The 20,877-nt window shown below is 40.6% G+C and overlaps 1 protein-coding gene across 3 annotated transcripts in view; it reads left to right on the top strand.

Annotated features, from left to right (window-relative positions):
• Nucleotides 1-15,166, top strand: part of rcc1 (regulator of chromosome condensation 1) — a 40,276-nt gene extending 25,110 nt beyond the window's left edge. For all 3 annotated transcript variants that reach the window (XM_043717586.2, XM_043717583.2, XM_043717587.2), the window contains exons 9-10: nt 3,490-3,642; nt 3,794-15,166. In XM_043717586.2, coding sequence (XP_043573521.1) covers nt 3,490-3,642; nt 3,794-3,969 — 329 coding nt within the window. In that variant the 3' untranslated portion in view covers nt 3,970-15,166. The remainder of the gene's footprint in view (nt 1-3,489; nt 3,643-3,793) is intronic.
• The last annotated feature ends 5,711 nt before the right edge of the window (nt 15,167-20,877 follow it).

The raw sequence follows: 20,877 nt of genomic DNA, 5'->3' as shown, positions 1-20,877 counted from the left end.
ATAATTTCACTCCTGGCACTGATTTTGTGATTATACCTCCTCATCCCAGACTCTGTGACTAGTGGAAATAGTTTATCTATTCTTGCTGTTCCCCTTAAAATGTTTTTTTTTAAGTGCACAGATAACCCCTTATCTTTCTAGATTCTTAAGATAGTTTTATAATCTTGGCATGAATTTAACCTTTGGAGTGCAGATAACATTCTGGTGAATGACTACCAACTCCCTCTAATTCAGCTACTTATTCAGAAATCTCTCTCAGACAATCAAACTGAAGCAATGATTTAAATTTTATTGCATGTGTACCCAAAATAAGACCCCTCGAGTAAGAAAGTTAAGCCTCAACCCAACTTGACCACTGCCTGAATAATAGTGGAATTTAGCTACAATTCTAACAAAGTGTTGCCTGGTCTCGATGTTCATACTTTGATCCTTGTACAATGTTCTTCTTCGAAGTTTTCTATTGAAGAGTCCTGGAGTTGAATTTTATATTATATTTTCTCTCCTTCAGGTTTATGATATGACATTATTGATGATCCTTTGGATTCTTCCACCCACAATATTGCAAATCTGCAACTTGTCTTCCTATCAGAAGTAGCTTCCCTGTTCCTTGTTACATTCGACATTGTCTGTTTGAAGACACAACTTTTGTGCTGTTAATGCCTTAAACTCTTCTGCAGGGCAGTCAGTTAAGCAGGTGTTTAAACAGTTTTATTTATGTAAATTTAATTTCTTTTCCCAGGCATGGCTAATTGCTTTCACTTCCAGTATAACAGTTTGTCCTTGTCCCTTAACAATTTATTCCAAATGGTTATTGCTGTTTCTTTCAATCCATGAAGTTATTAAAGTTCTGAAGTTTTTACTATCTTAATGCTACCTCAAATAATATTGCACAGAGCTGTCTCCGTACTTCAGGTGTTGGCTAATCTGGGCTTCATATAGTTGACAAGTTCTACCCCATTGTGTTTTACCCTCCAGATATAAAGGCCAGTGTCCCATCAGCCTTTTGAACAGATTTCTGTATCTTGTTACTGAAGGTGGGCATAGATAATATTTTCATCCCCATTTATCTGCCAACCATATATCTTAAAAAAACACTAATGGATGTATTGCATGGAGATGACATAGGATATGGCCAAAGGAACATGTGGAAGATTTGTTTTGATGAAGATGCTGATAAGATTCTGGAATTTGTTTTTAAGATGATCTATCCATTAACACTGGGAGTTGGGGCATATCGACTTTTTTGCTTTGCTTAGAATACTAGTTACTGTAGAAAGTTATGGGTATCAGTTTCAGCTGATATGGTGTAAATTTTCATAGCTGCCAAATGTGGGCTGAGTTTTTGGAGCTGGTTGTTGAATGTGAATTAGGCTGAAACTACGTCAGTGGGACACACCCTTAAAATAAATAAATTTATTTTTTCAGGCTTGTATTCTCAGCATCAGCTAATCAGGAAAAGCTTCAAGGAGTAGCTATGTAACTACTGAGTGGAGTAAACACAATATGGTGGAGATGTGCACTGTATGGAGTGCCTCTTTGTTATTTGTATATCTGGATATCCAAGGCTCTTTGGGTACCCAGTGTTTCAGCTTTTAACCTTTTGAAAGTTTGATGTTCTATACTTTTGTTTTAATTGCCCAAGGCGATGACTTAGCATTTGTCTAGGTTGAAATCTGTTTGCCACAGCTTTGCCTATTTACTTAATTTATTAATATCTGTAATTTTATTACTCCATACGCATGACATAGATAATTACCTAACTTTGTACCATCTGGAAATTTGTTTTTTTTTCCCCTCCCATCATCGAAGTCATTAATATGCAGGGTGAGCAATTAAGATCCTGCCACAGATCTCTGTAGGATGCCACTAGTTAGATTTTACTGTTCCTTTCTGTTCCATGACTTGTATCTGTGAATCCCATGAAACAGAATCCCTTTTTCCCCAAATCACTCCTTCAGCCATGTCCCCACTGTCTTGATTTTGTCTCTGCAACAGTTTTAATTTGGCTCTGGTGACCATTCCAAAACTGATCTTTAATTTAGCTCTTTAATTGAGCTTGTTGTTCCTGGTACTCTTCCAAACGTGGCCTCTTGCCTATTTTCCATGTAGCATTAATGACTGAATATTCCTCCTCCCACCCCACAATCTAAAAATACTTCCAATCTGACTTTACATGTCTCTTACCTTGATGGAAGCATACTGTGCAGAACTCTCAATTAGACTTACAAAGTCTGTGCCTAATGCCGAATTATTGAAACTCTACAGCCATCACAGTACACTTTGTCCTGCCACTCATGCTGTCATTTTGGACAACATCCTTTAAATTTCTATAATGCAGCACAGTAAGATGCTCCAGTCCAAAATGACAGCATGAGTGGCAGGACAAATTGCACTGTGATGGCTGTAGAGTTTCAATAATTTGGCATTAGAAACAGACATTACAAGCCTAGTTGAAAGTTCTGCACAGTATGCTTCCATCAGGGCAAGAGACATATAAAATTAGTTTGAAAATATTTTTTGACAATGGGGTGGGAGGAGGAATATTCAGTCATTGATGTTCAATGAAAAATAGGCAAGAGGCCATGTTTGGAAGAGTACCAGGAACAACAAACTCAGTTAAAGAGCTAAATGAAGGATCAGTCTTGCAATTATCACCAGAGCCAAATGTAAAATGCTGCAGATACAAGATCGAGAGAGTGGGGACGTGGCTGAAAGAGTGATGGCGGAAACAAGGATTTCATTTCCTGGGATCACAGACATAAGTCTTGAAACAGAAAGGAGCAGCAAATTCTAACTGGCATCTTAGAGAGATCTGTGGCAGGACCTTAACTGTTCACTCTCTGTTTATCTTTTTAGATGGGGATTAAAAAAAATCACAACCAAATTTCCAGATCGTACAAAATTAGGTAATTATCTCAGTTGTGTATATAGAGTAACAAAATTAGATATTGATAAATTTTAAGTGAATGTGCAAAACCATGGCAAATAGCTCAACAGCTGTTTAGACTCTTGTCCAGTGAAGTTGATTGATTGACTGACTGACCAGTTCCCTCAGAGGTAGCATATAGCAAGCCTCTCGGTTGTACCGAACCAGCCTGATACAGAATCAAAGTGGTGGTTCACCACCTCCTTCTCAAGGGTGATTTGAACTGGACAATGAGACCAAATGTATAAATCAAAACGCTTAACTTCTGACTGGGTGCTGAGGGTACTAGCCATGTAAGTACAGTTACAACTGCTAGGGACAAAGCCAAACAAACTCTAAAGAGGTGGTGTTGCCTGGTCTGTCGATGGTGTTTTGCAGAGCTCAGAGCTGACTAGCGAATTAAATTGTACAATATGTATGGTGGAAAGGACTCCCAAGCAGATGATTAAACCTCTCCTAATGCCAGTTTTGGAAATTAAAATGTTTCTTTCTGGGCAAGCGTGGATTTATTTGCTTTTCTTTTCATAGATTCTGATCATGTGTTTTTTACTTTCCAATAAAAGGTAAAGTATACAGCTTGGGTCGAGCAGAGTATGGCCGCCTAGGGTTGGGAGAGCATGGTACAGAAAAGAGTACACCAACCATCGTGCAAGGACTCCCTGTTATCACGACAGTGGCGTGTGGGGCATCTGTTAGTTATGCCGTCAGCAAGGATGGTAAGGTTTCGTTATGTTTACCCTCCTCCCCTTTATCTGTTACTATATTCTCCCCTCAAAATACTAATCTGTTGCCGAGTTCACTCGATGTAGCACTGACATTGATTTTAGTTTTAATCCTCCAATCACCTCCAAATGATTGTTCTCCTAGGCCGAGCCTTTGCCTGGGGAATGGGAACGAACTTCCAGCTGAGCACAGGTAATGAGGAAGATGTGTGGAGTCCAGTCCAGATGTCAGGTCAGCAGCTGGAGAATAGAGACGTGCTGTCCATCTCCAGTGGAGGCCAACACACTGCATTACTCATTAAAGAGCGCGAGCAAAGCTGATGCAAGTGGCTGCCCCGTGAAAATAAAAAAAACTACTGCCGATAAAACCTCGATTGTAAAGACTGAGTGAGCCCTGCACTTTCCCCATAATATTAATGCAATGCTTGGATACTACAGGAATACACTTATTTTTGTTTGCTTGTATTTTTTAAATGGTACTCTGCAGTGCCATTTTATTGTAATGTTGTGATGTACGAACCTAGTTTGTCTTCACTTTGTGTCGACTTTGGTTCATGTTTTACAGGACAAGCCATTTTTTTAAAAAAAAATTTAAATTTCTGATCTGTTCGGGGAGGATATCTGGGCTGGCAAGTAGGTTGAAGAAGGGGAAATATATTCTTTTAAAATCAAATAAATCTTTTTGTGATAGTTTTCTACAAGCTTTTTGCATTTCACATCTTTGTGTAATTTTATTAATTTTTGGCAGTGTTACAGATTTGAATGTCATAGTCATAGAGATATACAGCATGGAAACAGACCCCTCGGTCCAACCTGTTCATGTCGACCAGATATTCCAACCCAATCTCGTCCACCTGCCAGCACCTGGCCCATATCCCTCCAAATCCTTCATATAGCCACCCAATGCCTTTTAAATGTTGCAATTTGTACTAGCCTTCACCACTACTTCTGACAGCTCATTCCATACACGTATACCACCCTTTGTCTCAAAAGGGTGCCCCTTAGGTCTCTTTTATATCTTTCCCTCTCACCCTAAACCTATGCCCTCTCTAGTTCTGGACTCCCTGACCCATGGAAAAGACTCTGTCTATTTATCCTATCCATGCCCCTCATGATTTTGTAAACCTCTATATGGTCACCCCTCAGCCTCTGGGGCTCCAGGAAAAACAGCCCCAGCCTCTTCAACCTCTCCTCCCTATAAGCTCAAATCCTCCAACCATGGCAACATCCTTGTAAATCTTTTCTGAACCCTTTCAAGTTTCACAACATCTTTCCAATAGGAAGGAGACCAGAACTGCATGCAGTATTCCAACTGTGGCCTAACCAATGTCCTGTACAGCCGCAACATGACCTCCCAACTCCTGTACTCAATACTCTGATCAATAAAGGAAAGCATACCAAAGGCGTTCTTCACTATCCTATCTACCTGCGACTCCACTTTTGAGTAGCTATGAACCTGCACTCCAAGGTCTCTTTGTTCAGCAACACACCCCAGGACCTTCCCATTAAGTGTATAAGTCCTGCTAAGATTTGTTTTCCCAAAATGCAGCACCTCTCATTTATCTGAATTACTCAATCTGACACTTCTCACCCCATTGGCCCATCTGATCAAGATCCCGTTATAATCTGAGGTAACCTCCTTCGCTGTCCACTACACCTTCAATTTTGGTGTCATCTGCAAACTTACTAACTGTACCTCCTATTCTCGCATCCAAATCATTTATATAAATGACGAAAATTAGAGGACTCAGCACCAATCCTTGTGGAACTCCACTGGTCACAGGCCTCCAGTCTAAAATACAACTCTCCACCACCACCTTCTGTCTTCTACCTTTTGGGCCAGTTCTGTATCCAAATGGCTAGTTCTCCCTGAGATCTAACCTTGCTAATCGGTGTCCCATGGAGAACCTTGTCGAAAGCCTTACTGAAGTCCAGCCTTACTGAAGTCCATATAGATTGCGTCTATTGCCCTCATCAATCCTTTTTGTTACTTCAAAAAACTCAAATCAAGTTTGTGAGACATGATTTCCCACGCACAAAGCCATGTTGATTATCCCTAATCTGATCTTGCCTTTCCAAATACATGTACATCCTATCCCTCCAGATTCCCTCCACCAATTTGCCCACCACCGACGTCAGGCTCGCCGGTCTATAGATTGTCCTTCCCACCTTTCTTAAACAGTGGCACCACGTTAGCCAACTTCCAGTCTTCCGGCTCCTCAGCTGTGACTATATAATGATACAAATATTTCCGTAAGATACCAGCAATCACTTCCCTAGACTCCCACAGAGTTCTAGAGTACATTTGATCGGGTCCTGGGGATTTATCCACCTTTGTGTTTCAAGACATCCAGCACTTCTTCCTCTGTACTATGGACATTTTTAAAGATGTCACCATCTATTTCCCTACAGTCTATATCTTCCATATCCTTTTCCACAGTAAATAATTGATGCAAAATACTCGTTTATTATCTTCCCCCATCTCCTGCAGCTCCACACAAAGGCCACCTTGCTGATTTCTGAGGGGCCCTATTTTGTCCCTAGTTACCCTTTTGTCCTTAATGTATTTGTAAACACCATTTGGATTCTCCTTAACTCTATTTGCTAAAGCTATCTCATGTTCCCTTTTTGCCCTCCTGATTTCCCTCTTCAGTATGCTCCTACTGCCTTAATACTCTTCGAGGGATTCACTCGATATATCCTGTCTATAGGCTTCCTCCTTTTTCTTAACCAAAACCTCAATTTCTTTTGTCATCCTGCATTCCCTATGCCTACCAGCTTTTCCTTTCACCCTAACAGGAATATACTTTCTCTGGATTCTTGTTATTTCATTTCTGAAGGTTTCCCATTTTCCAGCAGTCCCTTGTTCCACCTGCGAACATCTGCCCACAATTGGCTTTTGAAAGTTCTTGCCTAATACCATCAAAATTGGCCTTTCTCCAATTTAGAACCTCAACTTTTAGATCTGGTCTACCCTTTGCCATCACTATTTTAAAACTAATAGAATTATGGTCGCTGGTCCCCAAGTGCTCCCTCACTGACACTTCAGTCACCTGCCCTGCCTTTTTTCCAATAGTAGGTCAAGTTTTGCACCTTCTCTAGTAGGTACACCCACATAGTGAATCAGAATTTTTTTTTTGTACACACTTTACAAATCAAAGTATGTTTCAGTTCTTCTGTACCACAATTACTGCCACCACCATTCTGTTGACATATGCTTAGGAGACTTAATAGAGGAGTTCAAAACTCTTGAAGGAGGAGAGACTGTTTGTCTCTAAAGGCACAAGACTTCATAATCAATGGATACAGAGTTCTGTTAATTGACAAAAGCAGAGCCAGTGTTGATGGGGGGGGGTCAGATAAGGAAGGAATTGAACTGTAAATTGTTACCTGGAATGTGCTGCATCAAATGCTGGTGTAAGCAGATCGAAAAATAATTTTCAAACTGGATTTGAATAACTATTGTTCGGAGGAGATATTTGCAAGGCTGTAGAAAGCTGGGGAATGCAACATATTCATTCATTCAAAGAGCTTCACAGGCATGAAATTCTGAATGTCTGCCTTCTGTCATGTATACTTCTCTGATTCTTGCCCCTACTTACCTGATTTAAAATATTTTAATACATGGAAACTTGTGCATATGTGTTTGTGACCATGCCAAATGTAGCATGCATACAGAAAATGTTATTCCGATCTTTAAAACTAGAGGACATAGGAACAAAAATAGGTCATTCAACCTATTGAACCTGCTGTGCCATCCAGTGGGATCTTGGCTGGTTTGATTAACTCGACATTCCTGCATGTTCCCTATAATCCTTCATTCCCTTACTGATTAAAAATCAGTCTTGAATATACTTGACATTTCTGTCTCTGTGGTAAAGAATACCACAGATTCACTAGCCTCTGAGAGAAGAAATTCTGTTTAGATGCATGACCCTTTGTTCTGAGATTATGCCCTCTGGTCCTCGACTCTCCCATAAGGGGAAACAATTTTCCTCTCTCTACCCTATCAAGTTCCCTGGAAATCTTCATTGTTTCAATAAGGCTGCCTCTCATTCTTATAAATGCCAATTAGGACAGGCCTAACCTACTCAACCTTCCCTCAGTACAGTCTCTTCATACCTGGTATCAGCTTAGTGAACGTTCTCTAGATCACATCCGATGCCATAATATCTTTCCTTGGATAAAGGACCCAAACTGTTCACACATTCTATCTGTAGTCTCCAACAATTTTGCCTTGTATTGTTTTAGCAAAGTCTTTCATATTCCACTCTGATTGAAATAAAGGCCAACATTCCATTTGCAATCCCTACTATTTGCTGAACTTGGATGCTACCTTTTTGTGATTTTGTGGACAAGGGCTGCCAAATCCCCCCCCCTTTTTTTTTTTGTAGCTTTCTGCAGTCTTTCTCAATTAATTAACGAATACTTAGCTTTTCTATTCTTCCTGCAAAAGTGTATAACCTCACATTTTCCCACTTAATATTCTGTCTACTAAGTTTTTGCTTAACTTGCAGACTGTGTTATCCTCACCACTTGCCTTCCTACCTACTTTTGAGGCATATGTAAACTTGGCTGTAGTATACCATTAATATATATATTGTAAAAAGATTTTGGCCCAGCACTGATTGCTGTGACACTCCAGCAGCAGGGTGCCATCCTGAAAATGTCCCCCAATTGCAGATCTCTTTTATTAATTAGCCGATCCTCTATCCATGATCGCATACTACCTCTAACACCATTGACACTTGTCTTACTAAGTATCCTAACGAGTGGTATCTTTTATTGAATTGAATTAGTTTTATTATCACATGAGTACAGTGAAAAGTTTCTAAGTCGCCACATACAGAGCGTTCTTAGATACAAAGGTACCTAGGTATAGCTTTGTCAATCTTAGAAAATAGAGGAATAAGTCCAGCATTGCAGAAATAATTAAAAGTTCAGAACAATGGTCTTCCAACCCAGGCCAGCCTCCAGACTGCGCCGGGCCTTGTTTCTAGGTTCAAGCGGCTGCGGGGGTGGGGGTCGGTCTGGAATTGCCTCAAGACTAAGGAGACCACACTGAGGCCATGCCAGGCTGAGAGAATGCCACATTCCACTAGAAGGCTGCCACACCATATTGGGAGACTGCCACAGGTCACCATTATGCCAAACCAGGAAGCCGCCATATCACATCAGGAGGTCGGGAGTCCACTATGCCCAGCCTCGGGAGGCCTTCACAGGGGTCTTTTAAGCAGGCCGTGAAGACACTGTCATCGTGTCTGCATTGAGGCTTGGAGTTATCGGGGGTTATATTTGGATTTTTTTAATGTGTTTGATGTTACATCCATTGCTTGCTCTTTATCATAAAACAATGGAAATGATACAGCACAGAAGGGTTTTTTCAGCCCATTTTGTTAATGTTAACCCAAAGATGCCTAGATGTCCTTTCTTGCACACTGCCCATAGTCCTGCAGTTTACAGCACTTAAGTTGCAGGTCCAGGTACTTTTAAAAAATATTTTAAGGTCTCTACCTCCATCGCCAATTCAGGCAGTGAATTCCAGACACCGATCATCCTGTGTGTTTTTTTAAAAACAAAAGGTTGCCTTCACATCCCCTCTAATCCTTCTGCCACTTACTTGAACCTATTAACCACTGCAAAGGGATACAGGTTCCTCCTGTCTACTCTACCTCTATGACTCACACAATTTCATACACTTCAATTATGCCATCCCTCAGCCTTCTCTATTCCAAGGAAAACTACCCCAATATCTCTCTGTAGCTACTGTTTTCCAGCCTATGCAACAGGGTAGTAAGTCTTCTCTGCACATTCTCCAGAGCAATTATGACCTTCCTGTAATGTGACCAGAACTGCATGCAGTACTCTAGTTGTGACCTCACCAGTGACATACAGTTTCTTCATAATATCCCTGCTTCTGTATTTCATACTTCTATAAATGAAGGCAGATGCCTTCTTTACAACCTTTATCTATCTGTATTGCTACCTTTGCACTTACATGCCAAAATCTCACTTCATCTACCCCTCTCAGTACATTCCCATATGTTGTGTTTTCCCTTTTACTGTTTGACCTCCTGAAATGCATTACTTCACAGTTATCAGAATTGGATTCCACCTACCACTTTACTGCCCACTCCACCAATCCATCTGTATCATTTTGGAGCTGACAGCTATCTTCTACACTATCCACTACACAGCAAATTTTTGTGTTTGCAAATTTCCCAATTTTACCCAGTACTTCAAGCCCAAATCATTAATGTGTAAAACAAACAACAGGAGTACCAGCCTTGACTCCTAGTGGAACACCATTTGAAACAGCTTTCCATTTGTAAGGGCAGTCATCAACCATTTTCTTTTGTTTTCTTTACTAAGCCAACTTTGGACCTAATTTGACACGTTGCCCTGTGTCCTTTCACTTTTTGATCAGTCTGCCATGTGGGACCTTGTCAAACACCTTAGTAAAATCCATGTAGTCAATAACCACTGTGCTACCCTCATCAGTCCTCCTCCTCTTCCTCAAAGAATTTAACCCACTTTGTAAGGCATGATCTTCCTTAAAGCAATGCTGACTATCCCTGACTAATCCATGCCTTTATCCACTCTTAGGATTGATTCAAACAATTTGCCCATGGCTGAAGTAAGACTAACAGGAGTATAATTGCTTGCCATTTGCTTTGTACCCTTTTTAAATAACAGAACCACATTTGCATTCCTACAGTTCTCCCACACCTTACTTGTGGTTAGTGAAAATTGGAGCATATTCCTCTGAGCATCTGCTGTTTTCCTGATCATCTTCGACATCCTTGGGAACAATCTATCCGGCCCTCGTGACTTACTACTTTCAAAGATTCCAACTCTAACACTTAACTGTCTCATTGTGATTATTTTGTCCAATATTTCACACTGCTGCTCATGAATTACTATGTCCACATCGTCCTTTTTCTTTGTGAAAATGGGAATGAAAAATTCATTTAAAATTCTTCCCATATTTCCTATCTTCACAAGTTCCCTTCTTCACCTCTGAAAGTTCTGACTTTTTCACGAACTATCCTTTCGTTCTTTACGTACTGGTAAAACATCTTTGAGTTTTCCTTTATCTTGCTAGTATTTTTAATATAGTCTCTAATTTCTATTTTTTTACTTCATTCCTGTACTTTCTATATTCCCGTAGGCTATCTGCTGTGTTGAGTTTTTTGTGCCTATCATCAGCTTTCATTTTCTATTTAATCTTCCCCTGTATTTTCCTAGTCTGGATTTGGTAGTACTATTCTTATTTTTGGAGGAATGTGTGCCCTAAGGATCTCACTTTTCACTGATTATCCTTGAGCAGTTCTGTTTAGTCCATGTGAGCCAAATCACTTCTTGGTTTTGTAAAATATGCCTTCCACCAGTGTAAAGCTTTTACTCATGACTTTACCTCTTTCTTTTTCCACAGGACATGAAATTTTCACCCAAAATGTCCCTTAGGTTGTTTGAAACTGAATTGATATTGTGATAGTTAAAGTCTCCTATTATTGCTGCCTCATTCCTGCAGGCAGAAATTTGTCTACATATGTGTTCTATCACCCTCTCACTATTTGGGAGTCTGCAGCATATCTTGGTAGTGTATCTGCCCCTGTTTTATTCTTAAGCTCAACCTGTAAAGTCTCATTTGTTAACCTGTTTAGAATATCATCCCTTCTCAAAACTGTAACTGATTCTTTAATCAATACTGCTACCCCACATTTTTTTTGTCACTTACTATCTTGTCTGAAAATTCCATATCCAGGGATATTGAACTGCTTTAGCCTGATTTCCATTATAGCAATGACATCATGCTGCTATGTGTCTAAGTATGCCCTGAGTTCATTTGCCTTGTTTGTCATTTTCCTTGTATTGTAGTATAAACAGCTCAACCTCATCAATTTCCTTTGGTGCCTTTTAATTCTTGTTTCTTTTGCCTGTCTTTCCGAGTTGATGACTACATTGCAAGCTAATGTTCTATCTCCTGTTTCCTGATCTGAATCTGACCCATCTAAGCCTACACTTTAGTCCCCACCCCCTGCCATGCTAGTTTCAACCCTCACCAATTGAACTAGCAAAAGCCTCCATGAGGATATTTGTCCCAACTCTGCCCAGGTCCAACCTGTCAGGTTTGCACTGGTTCACCTACCCCAGAAACTGTCCCAGTGTCTCAAGAATCTAAACCCCTCTCTGGTACACCATTTCTCCAGCCATTCATCTGATCTACCTTGTTCCTCTTTTCACTAGCATGTAGCACTGGAAATAATTCTGAGATTATGACATTTGAAGTCCTCACTTAAATTTATCTCCTAACTCCCCATATTCAGCATTCAGGTCCTCATCCTTTTATTTACCTATATTGTTGGTACCTATGTTACCATGATCACTGACTGTTCACCCTCCTGCTTCCGAATGTCCTGCAGCCACTATGTGACATTCCCTCAGTATTGAAAGTCGTATCTCTGTTTAAGAGGGGCATGATCGTAGAGGATTCCTACACTTGTTTCCTGAACATTTTACTTTGTCACCTTTTACCTTTCTGCCTGTGTAATCCTCACCTGTGGTGTGATCACCTTGCTAATCATGCTACCTAGACATTTTCAGCATTGTGGATGTTCCACAGTGAGTCTCGTCGTAGCTCCAACTCTGAAAAATAGTTAACCAGTCACTGCCGCTGAACACACTCATTGCACAGGTATTTGCCAGGGGCATTGGAAGAGTTCTTTAATTCCCACATTGGGCAAAAGGAAAACGCCAAGGGTCTGAGGTCTCTTGCCATGACCTTTCTCTAGCTTAAGCTAATTACTACCTTAGAGAGATTTAATTCTATTTAATTCTCTAATTATGAAATCAGTGCTTTATTCCCAAGAATTCTAGTAAGCTTATCAAAGTTGATATCCCTTTCATGAAGCCATGCTTATCATATAATGTATTTCTAAATTCACTGCAGTTGCATTTTTCATAATAGACTATAACGTTTTCCGAATGATGTATGCTAAGCTAGCTTGCCTACAGTTTACCTGCTTTTTTTAAATTTGTTTTCTTTTAAATAAGGGTGTTAGGTAGGTAGTTTTCCAAACCTTTGGGATTCTTCCAGAATCTGAGGATTCCTGGAAGATTACTACTAGAGTATCCACCATCTCGGAAGCTACTTCCTTTAGTATCCTAGGGTGCATCCCATCATGCCCATAAAATATTTAAGCAACCTGGTTTCATTTAACTTACTGTGTGTCATTGCCAGTATTAGAAAATTTTTCCAGATCACCTGCTCCAGCCCGTAACCCTCCCTATACTGAAGGCATGTGTTGACAGTGACATCCTTAACATTTATAACTCTGGGTTTAAGAAGAATTGGCTGGAGTCAGCATGCATACCTGGTTCCTGGTCATTATCCAACCATCCCATACTAAAATAGTATGTATAGTCCTGAGGTTCTGTGACTTGGACAAGGTGTTTGCTGGATCACTAATAATGGAGGCTTCCAGTAGTATAAGAAGATCCTGTCAGGTGAAGCAATGGAAAATCACACACCTGTGAGTTGGGCTATGTATATTTAATTGTTTAGTCACAATACTCTAGCCATGACTAGTGTGGGGCAGGTTGGAGAAGTCACCTGGTCCTTTCCTGTCTGTCATTTTCATATGCTTACACTCATAATAAACATTAGCCAAAGCCCTCCAAAAGGGCTGTTCAAGTTCCAGTCCAGAAACTTCTGCGCAGTACCTATTTGACGCTGCAGTCTGACCTTTGGATGAGATATTAAACTGAAGGCCTGTCTGCCTTCTCAAATGGAGGTTAAAGATCTTATGTCACTCATTGAAGAGCAGGGCAGTTCTCCCAGCATCCTGGTCAGAATTTATCCCCCAACCAGTGTCACTTCAAAAATGATTTATAAGGATGTCATTACAGTGATGTGGAATCTTACTCTATGGCTGTAAATCATTGAAATGTCCTGAAATTAGATTAGATGCCCTGCAGTGTAGAAACAGGCCCTTCAGCTCAACAAGTCCACTCTGACCCTCTGAAGAGTAACCCACCCAGACCCATTTCCCTCTGACTAATGCACCTAACACTATTGGAATTTAGCATAGCCAATTCACCTGGCTTGCGCATCTTTGGAATGTGTGAGGAAACTGGCGCACCTGGAAGAAAACCACGCAGAACGGGGAGAATGTGCAAATGCCACACAGTCAACTGAGGCTGAAATTGAACCCGGGTACCGTGAGGCAGTAGTGCTAACCACTGAGTCACTGTGCCGCCCCACAGCCCATGAAACTATGCTACTTACATGTGTTCTGCTTTATGCAGCTGTTTCGATTCTTCAGTTAATCGTTTACATTTGTATCTGCTAATTTTTTTGTTTAATCTATTTAAAATTTAATTGGCCTCTAGGTGCTTTAGTATTATCTTGTATTTTGTACTTCAAATAATTGTCCTTTTTTAACCTGTAAAGAAACAGTGGTTTCTGCTGTGATAATTCCAGCAAGCCCCTGCAAAGAAAATTCTTCTAATTTGTTCAGTTTCTGGTAATTTTCAATTGACGACCTATTATCACTGATTCCAAGGGAATTGTCAATTTCTTATGCTGTCCAGACTTTGCAGAACTTTGAAAGGTAATGATTAGATCTGCTAGACTTGTGTACAAGTGTGACTAGCCCAGTGTCTCAAGCCTCCTTTGAAGACACCATCCAAACTGGTGACCACTTTCACGTAGAAATAAAGCAGCAGACACATGGCAACACCAGTATCCTCATACTATCCTGACGAGGGACTATGTCACCATTCCTTTGCTGTTGCTAGGTTACAATTCAGGTACATGCTGCTTGCCTGTTATATGGACTACATCATTTTGTTAAAGAAGCTCAGTACCACATTCCTAATTAAGAGCAGAATATTCTTGCCTTGTCAGCAAGGTCCACATCCAGGAAAGTTTTTGTTTGAATTATTTCATTTCCAGTCCTTGTGATCATCCTGGTGAATCTGCTTTCTGCTGCTTAAAGCTGCTTTCTTGCAGCTTTAAAATCCCTTCTACAATAAACACTGAGCACTGCATTGCACAGTTCAAAGTCTTCCCTAATCCAAATAATTTTATTCCTGTATATACTATTCCTCCTGTATTCTATTCCTCTGTTTGTATGATACAAAATTCCATTGACCACTTTACAGAAGCCATTTGCAAATAGGTGCTTGATTGAATTGCTATCATTTTTTGCTGTGGTCTAATGTCAGTTTAACATTAACGTTTTATTTTGTCTCAAATGCAAGAAGTTTGTAAAAGGTTTTGTGACAAGCCTTATATTTTACCTTCTGAAAATTCATGTATTTGCATCTGTGTTCCCAAAAGATACTCAAACTTCTCAAAAAAACCCTCTGGTCTAAACGATTTACCTTTAACAAGTTTCTGTCACCTGCCTTCCATTAGATTGCTAAATCAAAGTTTGGGAGAAGATTTGTAGCTCTGGTGCTAGTTGTTGTTGTGGTTCTGTTCGGCGAGCTGGGAATGTGTGTTGCAGACGTTTCGACCCCTGTCTAGGTGACATCCTCAGTGCTTGGGAGCCTCCTGTGAAGTGCTTCTGTGATGTTTCCTCTGGCATTTATAGTGATTTGTCTCTGCCGCTTCTGGTTGTCAGTTCCAGCTGTCCGCTGCAGTGTCCGGTATATTGGGTCCAGGTCGATGTGCTTATTGATTGAATCTGTGGATGAGTGCCATGCCTCTCGGAATTCCCTGGCTGTTCTCTGTTTGGCTTGTCCTATAACAGTAGTGTTGTCCCAGTTGAACTCATGTAGCCAGACACGCGGATGACAAGCAACATGAGTTCAACTGGGACAACACTACTAGTATAGGACAAGCCAAACTGAGAACAGCCAGGGAATTCCTAGAGGCATGGCACTCATCCACAGATTCAATCAATAAGCACATCGACCTGGACCCAATATACCGGCCACTGCAGCGGACAGCTGGAACTGACAACCGGAAGTGGCAGATACAAATCACTATAAATGCCGGAGGAAACATCACAGAAGCGCTTCACAGGAGGCTCCCAAGCACTGAGGATACCACCCAGACAGGGGACGAAATGTCTGCAACACAAATTCCCAGCTCGGCGAACAGAACCATAACAACACATTGCTAAATGCTTGCTTTGGGATAATGGGACAAAAATAGTTGTAACGTTGAAGTTTGTGCTTTTATATGTTGTGCCCAAATGCCACTGGTTTATGACGGTTCACTTTGTAGGTGGGATCGAACAAGATGGGGTGGGCAAGATTTCTAAATCACTTGGACAAATTTTCAACATTTCTTGCAATGTTGAAAATTTGCCCAAGTGATTTAGAACATGTGGTGTTGAACTCAAACACTGATGGAACCATCAATCAAAATTATTTTGAAAAGGCAAGTGGATAAATGTGTGGAAATGAAAATTTTCAAAAATTTCCATAAATGGATAAAATGATTGCTCTTTCAAAGATGCAGATGGACCTAATGGGCTGAATGGCCTCGATCTGTTCTATAAAATTCTTTGTTTGAATAACCTCTGTACTTGATATTTCTGCATTTGAAAATGATTTTATTCTGAACATAGGAGCAGGAATTTTATAATCCAACCGTATAGCCTGATCTTGCTTTGACCCCATATTCCTGATCCCTTTGATCTTAAGATCTGTATTTACAGTTTTCTTAAAAATATTCAATATTTTGGCCTCAACTGTTTCCTATGACGGAATTCCATAGGCTCACCATTTTCTGGGTGAAGAAATTCTTGCTCATCTCTGTCCTAAAAGCCTACTACTTATTCTTAGACTTTGACTCCTGGTTCTGAACTCCCCAGTTGTCAAGAACATACTTTGGGTGCTTTGGTTTTTTCCCACAATCCAAAGATGTGCAGGCTAGGTAGGTTAGCCATAGGAAATGCAGGGTTAAAGTGATAAGGTAGGGTAGAAGAATGGGTATGGGTGTAATGCTCCTCAGAGAGTTAGTGTGGACTTGATGGGCTGAATGGCTTGCTTCCATGCTTTAGGGACTCTATGATGTTTTATGATAACATCCTTCTTGCACCGACACTGTATAGTCATGTTAGTTTATCAGTTTCTATGAGATCCCACCCTCATTTTTCTAAACACTAGTGAATATGGTCCTAACTGATCCAATTCTTTCCCTGTATATCGTCCCACCATCCCAGGACTCAGTCTGGTAAACCTCCATTGTACTCCCTCAATAGCCAGACGGTTAGGGTGGCATGCTGGCTCAGTAGTTAGCACTGCTGCCTCACAGCACCAGTGATCCAAGTTTGATTCCAGTCTTGGGTTTCTTTGGGGTTTGCATTTTCTCCCTTTGTCGGTGTGGGTTTCTGCCATGCCATTCTGTAAGTTTTAGAATACTCGGACAAAGATGAGAGTGGTCCTAAGGGACGAGTACTAAACTGCGCTAAGGCCAAATATATCAAAATTAGTAAGGAGCTGGGAAATATGGATTGGACACAGCTATTTGAAGGAAAGTCCACATTTGGTATCTGGGAGGCTTTCAAAGGTAGGTTGAAGATATTGCAGGATAAGCATGTCCCTTTGAAAAAAAGGGATCGGAAAGGCAAGGTTTGTGAACCGTGGGCGACTGTAGAAATCGTGCAACGAGCCAAGAGGAAAAGGGAAGCGTACATAAGGTCCAGGCAGCTGAGAACAGAATGGGCCTTGGAGGAATATCAGGAGAGTAGGACTAATCTTAAACGAGGAATCAATTGGGTTAAAAGAGGTCATGAAATATCTTAAGTGAGTAGGATTAAGAAGAATCCCAAGGCCTTTTATTCTTATCTAAGAAGCAAGAGGGTAACTAGGAAAGGATTGGTCCACTAAAGGATAAGGAAGGAAGGAAGGTTGTTTGCTGAACCTGAGAAAATGGGTAAGATTCTCAATGATTTACTATGTATCAGTGTTCACTGAGGAACAGGATGTGGTGAGTGCTGAGATAAGAGATAGAAGTTTGTTTACTCTGGATCATGTTGACATAAGGAGGGAAGATGTGTTGGGTAGGCTAAAGGATATTAAGGTGGACAAATCCCTAGGACCAGATGTGATTTATCCCATGTTGTTGGGGGAGGCGAGAGAGGAAATAGCTGGAGCCCTGACAGATATCTTCGTAGCATCCTTAAACACAGGTGAGATGCCAGAGGAAGTGAGGGTTGCTCATGTTGTCCCGTTGTACAAGAAGAGTAGTAGGGATATTCCAGGTAAGTACAGACTGGTGGTGGGAAAGTTGCTGGAGAAGGTACTGAGAGATAAAATCTATTTATATTAGGAAAAGAGTGGACTTATCAATGATAGGCAACGTGGTTTTGTGCGAGGTAGATCATGCCTTGCCAACTTAATAGAGTTCTTTGAGGAAGTGACCAAGTTGATAGACGAAGGAAGGGCTATAGATATCATATACATGGACTTTAGTAAGGCATTTGATAAGGTTCCCTGTGGTAAACTAATGGAGAAAGTGAAGTCACATGGTGTGCAGGGTGTTCTAGCTAGGTGGATAAAGAATTGGTTGAGCAACAGGAGACAGAGAGTAGTAGTTGAAGGGAGTTTCTCGAAATGGAGAAAGGTGACCAGTGGTGTTCCATAGGGATCAGTGCTGGGGCCACTGTTGTTTGTAATATACATAAAAGATCTGGAAGAGGCCATTGTTGGTCTGATCAGTAAGTTTGCAGATGACACGAAGATTAGTGGAGTAGCAGAAAGCATAGGGGACTGTCAAATATAGGTAGACTGAAGAATTTGGTGGAGAAGTGGCAGATGGAGTTCAATCCAGGTAAATGTGAGATGATGCATTTTGGGAAGTCTAATTCTCGAGCCAACTATACTGTAAACGGAAGAGCCTTGGGAAAAGTTGATGTATAGAGAGATCAGGGAGTTCAGGTCCATTGTACCCTGAAGATGGCTGCACAGGTGGATAGAGTGGTCAAGAAGGCATATGGTATGCTTGCCTTCATCGGACGGAGTATTGAGTGTAAGGGTTGGCAGGTCATGTTAAAATTGTACAAGACATTGGTTCAGCCGCATTTAAAATACTGTGTACAGCTCTGGTTGCCACATTACCAAAAGGATGTGGACGCTCTGGAGAGGGTGCAGGGAAGGTTTACGAGGATGTTGCCTAGTATGGAAGGTGCTAGCTATGAAGAAAGGTTAAGTAGGTTAGGACTGTTTTCATTACGAAAAAGAAGATTGAGGCGGGACCTGATTGAGGTCTACAAAATCATGAAGGGTACAGACAGGGTAGATCGAGATACGCTTTTTCACAGGGTGAGGGATTCAATACAAGAGGTCACGCTTTCAAGGTGAGAGGTGAAAAGTTTAAGGGGAATATATGCGGCAAGTACTTTACACAGAGGGTGGTAGGTGCCTGGAACATGTTGCCAGCAGAGGTAGTAGAGCCAGGCATGGTAGATTCATTTAAGGTGCGTCTGGACAGATGCAAGAGTAGGTGGGGGGCAGAGGGTTCCAGATACTTGGGAATTGGGTGATTTTTGGGTGGATTTGGATCGGCTCAGCCTTGGGGGAGGCCGAAGGGCCTGTTCGTGGCTTGTAAATTTTCTTTGTTGCTTTGTGCCGGTTCCTCCCGCAGACCAAAGATGTGAAGGTAAGGTGGATTGGCCATGCTAAATTGCCAGAGATGTGTAGGTTAGAATAGATTCCCTACAATGTGGAAAACTTTGTTGATTAGCCAATGTAAATGTAGGGTTTTGGGGATACAGTGAGAGACTGGTTCTGGGTGGGATGCAGTTTGGATGGTCAGTGCAGATTTGATGGGCTGAATGGCCTTTTTCCACACTAGGGTTTCAATGATTTTTAAGATCCATCTAGGATAAGCAGACCAAAACTGCATATAATGCAGATAGAATGACTTGAAATGGAGCAGCACTGAGGTTGTTCTAAAGACTTTAATATGGCATTAGTGTGATTGGGTATAAAGATAGACCTACCATTGAGGGTACACTGACTTGTGGGATAACTGGTTGCTGCCTCTGCAGGTTTGACGGATGAGATAAGTGAACTCATTTCCAATTGTTCAAATGAAGCAAATGGTTTAGATTAGTTACTTGGAGAAGGATTGTTCTTAATAACTGATAGTGCAAGTATTAGAACACATTTAAAATTTTGGGGAAAAGATAGGAAGGATGTGAGAAATCGAGTTAATGCAGTGTATAATGAACTGGAACTCACTGCTATTGAGAGTAATGGAATAAATAAAATGAATAACTTCAAAAAGCAATTACGTAGATATTTGAGGGAAGGTTTCATGGGGGAATGGGAATGATCATTCTACAGGTAGCTGGGATGAACTCACTGAACTGAATGACTGCCTTCAGTATTATAATGTTGCTTAACCAACCAAATAAATATGGCAATTTCTCATGAGGAAAGGACTGAAGTTGCACAGTAAGCACCAAAAATTAGTAGGCATGAGATAGAACTTGCCTCTGCAGTATCTGAATGACAATCTAAACATTGATAACATGAGCTGTAATATTGTTTTCATGTTAAGCTTAATGTTCCTTTTCCCATACGTTTATGCTGCTGTTTCCCTTCTAAGTTTTTTCCATCTTGACCTACAGGTACTGGGTTACAAATCCATGGATGGTATCTGCTTTCTGCCCAAGTCTCCATTGTTTGTGTTGGAACCAAGACAAAGTTGAACAGCCTGTGGCTCTGGAGCTATATGGGAGCCTTAAGCGTATTTATTTGCAACTTCCAACCTTTCCAATTGGATGACATTATCATGAAAGATAATTCTTTAAAAAGGAATAGAAGTCCAGAACATAACAAATCAACAACTAGACACTAGCACAATTTTCCTTATTAATGTTTGCTTAATTAGAAATTTAATTTTTGCAAAAACATCTAGCATTTTTAGGCATTTTGAGAAATATGTCCTAACTGTTGGCTTACAAAGTTGAAGGTTAAAGCCCTCCCCCACTATAATATGATCTCTTAGATGTTGGCAGTCTATCTTGATTAATTTTACAGATCTTAGAGACTTTAACATTTGCAAGTATTGTTATAATTTGCCAAATTATATTAGGAAACATGTCATCCATGGGATTTTACTTTTACTGCAAAAGTGCTCTAATTAATGTAGGCACGAAATGCCAATCATGTTGCACTTTACAGTTTCAAATTATTATTTTGACTAAAACAAATCTCTGTGCTCTATATAAACCTATTGGAATGATATAGCAATACCAT

This window comes from Chiloscyllium plagiosum, unplaced genomic scaffold (genome assembly GCF_037043375.1).
Source record: "Chiloscyllium plagiosum isolate Xiang-an unplaced genomic scaffold, Cpla_swu_hap1 HiC_scaffold_30, whole genome shotgun sequence".
In the NCBI taxonomy this organism is placed as follows: domain Eukaryota; kingdom Metazoa; phylum Chordata; class Chondrichthyes; order Orectolobiformes; family Hemiscylliidae; genus Chiloscyllium; species Chiloscyllium plagiosum.
This window is presented reverse-complemented; position numbering and strand designations above follow the sequence as displayed.